The sequence below is a fragment of the Oryzias melastigma genome, linkage group LG10 (genome assembly GCF_002922805.2).
Source record: "Oryzias melastigma strain HK-1 linkage group LG10, ASM292280v2, whole genome shotgun sequence".
NCBI lineage: Eukaryota > Metazoa > Chordata > Actinopteri > Beloniformes > Adrianichthyidae > Oryzias > Oryzias melastigma.
Genome location: NC_050521.1, coordinates 15,738,694 through 15,746,193, shown reverse-complemented (window position 1 = coordinate 15,746,193; position 7,500 = coordinate 15,738,694). Strand labels below are relative to the sequence as shown.

General features: G+C 40.6%; 1 protein-coding gene across 2 annotated transcripts in view; it reads right to left on the bottom strand.

Moving 5' to 3' along the window:
* The window catches only part of LOC112153355 (A disintegrin and metalloproteinase with thrombospondin motifs 2), a 125,250-nt gene extending 119,189 nt beyond the window's left edge, over window positions 1-6,061 (bottom strand). For both annotated transcript variants that reach the window (XM_024283521.2, XM_024283522.2), the window contains exons 1-2: window positions 5,111-6,061; window positions 3,144-3,544 (exon numbers count right to left, since the gene is read on the bottom strand). In XM_024283521.2, coding sequence (XP_024139289.1) covers window positions 3,144-3,544; window positions 5,111-5,198 — 489 coding nt within the window. In that variant the 5' untranslated portion in view covers window positions 5,199-6,061. The remainder of the gene's footprint in view (window positions 1-3,143; window positions 3,545-5,110) is intronic.
* Window positions 6,062-7,500: the final 1,439 nt, after the last annotated feature.

Here is a 7,500-nt window from a genome sequence, read left to right as displayed (position 1 = left end):
TTTTCACAAGGATAAAACTGCTTCACCTTGTCAATCCGCAGATGTGAATGAGAGACACACACATGGATGTGGGCTCTTACAACGACTGTGCAAAAGGCTGTCCTTCATCAAATTCAAACAAGCTTTGCACAAATGAAAATGATTTATCTGATCAAAAGGAATGAACGAGCATCTGAACTCTCATGGCTGCAGACTGCTGTCCAATTCTAAAGCAATAATGCTGTAACTCTTGAGCAGCCATCACTACGGCCTGTGCATCTTGCAGCGGATCTACTGACACTTTAAATTCCCCATGAGACGGCAAAAAAACGCACACATGCATGACTGCACCTGACCTCACACCCACATGTGCACGAAAATCAGGCCATCATAGTCAACAGTCTCTGAACAAACACTGAAGGAAGAGCCGGCAGCCATGGCCAAAGGCTCGCTTTGACATACACAAAGACAGACACACTCAGATGCAATTCAAGACCTGAAATCTTTTGTTTTTGTTTGTCTCAAATCCACATTGTGTCGCAAAGAAAAACTATCTGCAGGATTTCGGCTTCGCTTGAATGGGTTTCTTTTATTATTTAGCTAAATATTATGAACTTTTACAAATGTAATTTTGAAGTTTTGTAGTGAAAAAGTTATGATTCAATGGTAAATCTTAAGGTTTTCTTATTTTCAGTCATTTTTCTTTGTTAGCCAACAAATTCTATTTATTTTTTTAAAAAAGTAATAAAAATTGACTCCCTACTTACTATATAATGTGAGACAATCTGGTATTTAAAAGCAATTCCAACACTCTGCTAACAACTTTTTTTATTCTTAAATGCAAAAAAGACCAATTTCCCAAAATAAAAACAAAAAAGATATGAATATTTTCCAAATACTATTTATGAATCCACTTGATGATTTATAAAACTACATTTAGATACATAGTACCAAAAAAATAAAAGTTAAAAATGAAAAAACAAAATGCAACCATTGATTTTATTACTTGCTCCAACGCTAAACAAACCCATACAAAGATGAAGCCTGCTAAGCTTTTGCGTTTTGTGTTGTTGCATCATGCTGCAGTCCATTCATTACCCAGAGAAACATGGAAACATGGTCTCAGCAGCAGTTTAATTCTGTTTGGCCCCGCTCTAAGGACAAGAACACACACGCCGGCCTGTTAACACGCTGTGCACTGTGATGCTTCCTTCCTGCCATGCAGAGAACTAAGTGACTATAGTAGCCACATTTAGTTTTATTAATAAAAATATATTTTTTTCTGAGTTATGAGCTGAGTTTTCCTCCTCTCAATTTTATCCCACTCTGGGGTCAAATGCAAAAGATCAACAGAATAAAGAAGAACCTTAAATTAAGGATACACATAATAGGGGTGTAACGATTAATTGACTTAATCTATTAATTGATTTCTATTCCAGCGATCCAACAAATATAGATAATATAGATATGTGATAAGCTAGCTCTCCCCCTCTCTGTGAAGTTGATCCCTCAGTTATCACTTTTAAAAGCTTTTTACTATGGCTTTTAACTCCAGTGAGAAGATTTAGTGGCCAACTTGATACCTTTTATTGTTTAATTTATTGTTTTTGTTCAACTGCTTTTATTGTATTATTTTATTGTTTAGTTGTTTTATTTATATTTGACTTCTTGTTCAAGACTTTGGTTGGTCCTGCTTTTATAAGTGCTATATACATGAAATAACTGATTGATCGATTGATTGATAAATTGATTGATTGAGCAATTAACTTCACATTGTCCCACACCTTTTCAAGCAATCAATCAAACTCTACTTGACTTTAGTTACTAATTACTATATTTAATGAATCAAAAGCGACACAAGTATCTCTTTGTTTTGGTTTTTGTTTTCTATTTCTAATCGATGTATTTCCTGCATTTTTTTTACAATGCATGAAATAAACCAAATCAATCAATCGATTGATTTTGACATTTTTCTACACCGCTCGATGATTTTATTAGTGCATAACAATAATTATTATTATTATTATGTCATTTCATTACTTAAATAGTGGTGAATCCCTTGAAAACAACTGGTTTAGTGACTCCTTTCTGTTGGAGTTTAGCTTTTATTCTCCTTTTTTTATTATTTAAGTCAACCCCACAAGTTAATCTTTTCATCACCAATATGGAGAGAGAAAAGATTACAGAGAACAGACTGTTGTTTTAGTGTGCAATCTACATAAAGCACACCTCCAAACGGGAATCCTCCTTCAAAAATCTGGGGCAGTAGAGCCATCAGCAAAGCAATGATGGGCCCCGACTTGACCTGTGATCCGCCACGAGGGGAATTTGACAACAACCTCCCCACCAGATTGGGGATGAGTCCTGAAATGACAGTCTGGAGCTGGAAGCAGCAGCGGTGAGCTGCAGCTTCTGCTGCTGCTGGCTGGTGTCAGACTAAGTGAGCATGTCAGGCATGTGCTGTCCTGGCTTCCTGCCTGCTCTTTCAGCTGCTACCTCAGTCCCCAGTGTCCTCAAACCTAAACAGATCCAGTTGCTGCAGCTCAGCTTCAGTGGAAGACTGATTTGGCAGACTAATGAACACTTTTTTCTAATGAAGGAACCCCCTCCCACATCTACATTCACATCTCAACATTCCCCTGCATATTTCCCTGCATTTACTTGCCTTTTTTTTTAATTCTCTCACATTTATCCCCTCCGCGGCGTCTCTTCAAGCACCCGTCTCCATCACTCTGCATCCTCTCATCTCTGTTCCCATGCAGTCTTCACACTGTCTGTATCTCACTTCACCCTTGTACTGACAGCCATTCACCAACTGTTTACCGTCTCCTTCCTCTTTTTCCTTTTCCATCATCAGCTCTATTAAAAGCATTGCAGGCTCTTTGGGCGATCGCTGTGCAAGGAACAAAACATTTTCAACCGGGAAAGTGTCAGGGTCAGCCGCACTTAACGCCAAAGTGAAGATAGTGACAAGCATGAGCTTATCTCGCAAACGTTTTGAGTGTATCTCCCTAAATTCTAAGGAGTAAATCAAATAGAATCAGATTGAAAAGTTGACCTCATGACCTTTAGGCCCAAAAAATTCCTTGGATTTGAATTGATCTCCTCCCTTAGGACCCTGATGTACAGATGAGCAGATCACAGACAGCACAGCTTCCACTCACCAGGCCGTCATAGTTGCTGATAGCTACAGTCGCCCCCGGTGTGTCCGTGATGTCGCCCACATACAGGTCTTCGCCATGCAGCGGCTCGGTGTACCGGATGTTGTCGCTGTCATCGTGCCACTCCATCTTAGCTCCAGGAGCCACCAGCCTGGCATTGTGGCGCAAGCGCAGGTGGAACTCCCGGCCAAAGACGGTGACGTTGTAGTAAAGCTTTTCCTCCTCAGCTCCTTTTGGTCCTTCCCACTCGGTGTCGCCTTCTCCTACCTCCCTCCTCCGGCGCCTACGGGACTGCCCCGCTGCAGCACGTCTAGATGAAACGGCGTGCGACAGAAAGCGGCCCTCTGCATCCACACTGATTGGCCTCACCAGTCCATACTCCCCCAGGACATGCTGCAGGGAGTCTGGGAGAGGGGCAGTTGGGTTGGGAAGTGGGGAAAAAAAACAGGGTTAGATTATTTACTATAGAATAAAACATGTGGTGAGAAAACAGAAAATTAAAGTTTGTATATTAAAGATTAACAAATGAGGAGCAAGTGAGAGTAAAAAAAAGAAAATCAAAACATTTTATATAATTTATTATTTTTATTATTATTATTATTATTTACTAAAGTGAAGCCCAAAATGCGTTAAAAACACCCTGCCAGAATATGGCAGCTCCCTCCTAAATGCTGTGACTCCTCCCCCAAATGAAATGGCCTGCAAAAATCCAAAATAAAGTAAAGATGACAAAATAAAAAAAAACATAAAATCTAAATAAATTCATAAATAACGTGAAGATGGACGAACAAACTTGAAAAGAAAAAAATATATACATGAACAGCTTCAATAGCTAGGGCACAAAGCAGTGTCCTGTGCCTGTCCCAAGCCCGGCGAGGACATTCAACATAAAACTTAGACATAAACATATGGACACATGAACTGATATAATGACAGGTTTTCTGCTTTTTAGGGGCTCAGACAGATAGGACACCCCAAACTCTCAGCACACCCCAACTCTCCCACCTGATATTTTACCTGCACCCATAGTGGGGCCTGTGCCAGGCGCATGCAGCCCCACCCATGAACCCAGAGGCGACCCCCGCCCACCCCTCAATGTGCGCGCGCGCGCTTGGAAACAGCCGCCTCAGCAGTGCGCGCTGCGCTCCTGACATCTCCTGTGCCCTTCCGTCGTCAACAGGAAAGACTGAGGCGCAAACCGCAGCTACACAACGATCACCCCACCGGAATATTTATGCAATCAAGTGATGCTTGAATAAACAGATACAATATCATGATCAAATGACGTACATTCCTCTAGATTTTGGTTTAAAAGACCGTGACGCACAAAAAAGTAACGCTCCATTTTTTTTTAAATGTGTTATTTGAACATAGAGCAAAACGCTTTTATCTTTTATTTTGAAATACTCCCATGCATTACACTCAATGCGAGCCAAAAGGCAATCTTCTGAAGTCAGCCTCATCACACACACACCTGCACTGTCACAGCCCACCTCTCTCCACGGATAAAGTTTATCCAATGATAAAAAACAAGCTCTCTGCTCGTCTGTCAGAGGGAGGGCTCGATGAAAGTGTGATCGACAGGCTGAAATGTGACTCCAGCGTTCAGTGACAGATCGATAGCTGCGACAGCGGCTGGATCACATGCTTCTTTGACTGCAAAAAAAATCCCACAGCACACCGGCGCATCTGAGATGCCCTTTAACACTCCGCGCAGAGGAGCATCCCGTCTAGAAGAGCAGACGGAAAACAAGCCTCTTGCACCGCTTGGAAAGTGTTAGTAGACGCACAGAAGTTCCAAACTGTGTTATTTTTAAACCCATTAAAAAAAAAAAAAAAAGATTGTTAAAACATTAAAGAGGAGCCTGCGCGTCCTCGAGGAGCGGCAGCTTTTTTTCTGGTGGAGCGCGTCAGGAGATCAGCAGATACGGAGTGTAAATAAAGACCACGCTGAAGCGCACCGGACTCACCAACGCTACTGGCGATGTACAGGCCGCTGGTGTGCAGCAGGAAGGCCGGCAGAATCATGATCACGGCAAATCCTGGCGGGAGAGCCATGGCAGCTCCGAACTGCGCGGGAGGGAGAATGGGACTCCGGGCTCCAGTGTGGTGAAGTTCCCCGCCTGGCGCAACCAGCTACGCCACGACAGCAACAGCACAGCAGCCCGCAACTAGACTGCCAAGTGCACCGGGAGAGACGGAGCTCTCCTCCCCCCCTCCTCCTCTCTCCTCCTCCTCCTCCTCCGTCGAGGTCTTTTTCCTATCTCTCTTCCTCTCTCAACTCTTCCTTTTCTTTCCGTTCCGCGCCTCTCTCCTCTCAACTCTTCTCAGAAGGTGGGCGTGCTCCCCCTAATCTTTCCCACCGGTGCTCTGACACCACCCCCACACGCGCGCAGCGCCGGGCATCTGTCTCCCACCCACCTCCCGTGCGCCTCCGAAGAGCGCGCACCTCACCTTCTCACCTTAGACGTCCCCTGAAGTCCTTTATTTGTGTGTGTTTTTGTCACTCCCCTTTTATCATGTCTGTGGTCACAAACTGACACTCAACTCTCTGCTCCGCCGCTTCTGAAAAGCCCACCATAAACTTCTCTGGCTGTTCCATCCAAACGCTCCGGGTTTGGCCGCGCACCAGAGCGCACCAGCGCGCCACGCGGATGCTGCTGGAAACGCACGCCGTCTCTGCAGGACCCAAGGGTCCAATTTGCAGTTGGAAAAAGAGCGAAGCCGCTGTAGCAGCGACCCACACTGCTCTCGATTTGCACATCATTTGCTGCTTTCAGACACTAATGTGAAGCTCCTCACAAACTTCTAAACACTCAAATATCAACTTTTTTTTCTCTATTTGAGACTCATTTATTTACTTTCTTTGAGATAAATTAATTTGAAAGGAAAGTGAGGAAAAACCAAAGTTACTTTGTTTGGGTAAAATCACCACAATTTAGTTTGATTCAAGGTCAAAGAAGTGAAATGATCACATGATTATTATTTAAGATCATAAATTCACAATGTCAGTGTTTTTGGTCAGCCAGCATGTTATTATATCAAGAAATCCTTATAAAATCCCATACAATAATGCAAAATATTTCAAATTAAACAATCTCAGGAGAACTAAAAAATTTACCCACCGGCCAAACTCCCAGGAAAAATAAAAGTTTTTGTTTTTCGCTAATTTTACAGCTTCAAATCAATAAAAAAGATGGAGTAGACTAAATATTTGTAGTGAAAAATGTACAAATTACTCATTCTTTCCTTCTTTATCTCACAATTTCCTCTAAAAACCTTCTAAAAAATAAATACACAATAACACACACAAACACAATTTCTAGCTCACACTATGAAACCATGAACAATGTGATTGACATATCTTTACTTTAAATAAACTCCATAAGTTTGAGGGAAAATAATGTGTATTTATAGCATCCAATTTGAAACTTTCTTTAATGATGTCAGAGAAACGGATCAATAAAAGTTTTCTTCTAATTATTCTTTAGCAGATCTTTCTTGACTCTAATAAGTGATCTAATAGATCACATCTAACAGGATTCTAATAAAGAAATATCTTATCAAGTGAGAAACAAAATAAGACAGTTAAAAAACAATGTTAATTTAAAAAAAAAACTAAGAGAGAAAATTGTGCATCAAAATTTTAGTATTTTTCAATGTATTTATGAATTTGCCAATCATATTTAACCCTTACTTTAACTCTTATTATTTTTATTTATTATTCATATATAAATATATCATTTTTTTATTTACTTATTTATTTATTTGCAGAATACTACATTTCTTGTCAAAGCAAAATTCACCAAATAGTTGAATTTGGTTTTGTCTGGGTTATCTCATTGGTCCTTATATTTCTTTAAACTCATTTGCGCTTCAAAAAAGTTTGAAATATTGGCCTTTCTGAAGACTAAACAAGCACAGACTTTCTTTATATACAGAAATAAGTATTTCCGTTTCATTTTCAAAGTCACTCCAAAGTCAGTCTTCTCATTTGGTTCAATTATTTTCTGCAGGGCTCAGTTTTATGCCGTTTCTGTGGCACATGACCTTCATGGCACAAAAATGTCTGCAGTCGGCTGTACGTGAATTTAGCAAAAACTGCTTTATCTTTTTATTTTCAACATTCGTGGGAAACATTCAAGGGTTTTAGGCATGCTTACGTAACGTTAGGATTTTGTCACACACCCCAAAAGATGAAGCAAATGTGCTTTAAAATTATCAATACTAAGCATAAATTGTAAGAAAAAAATTGTACCATTTTGGTAATTAACTTTAATCTTAGCTGCAACTGACAGTGACATGCATAAAAATAAATATTGATTTTGTGTCTAATAAATGTGTCAATTTATTTAAGGCA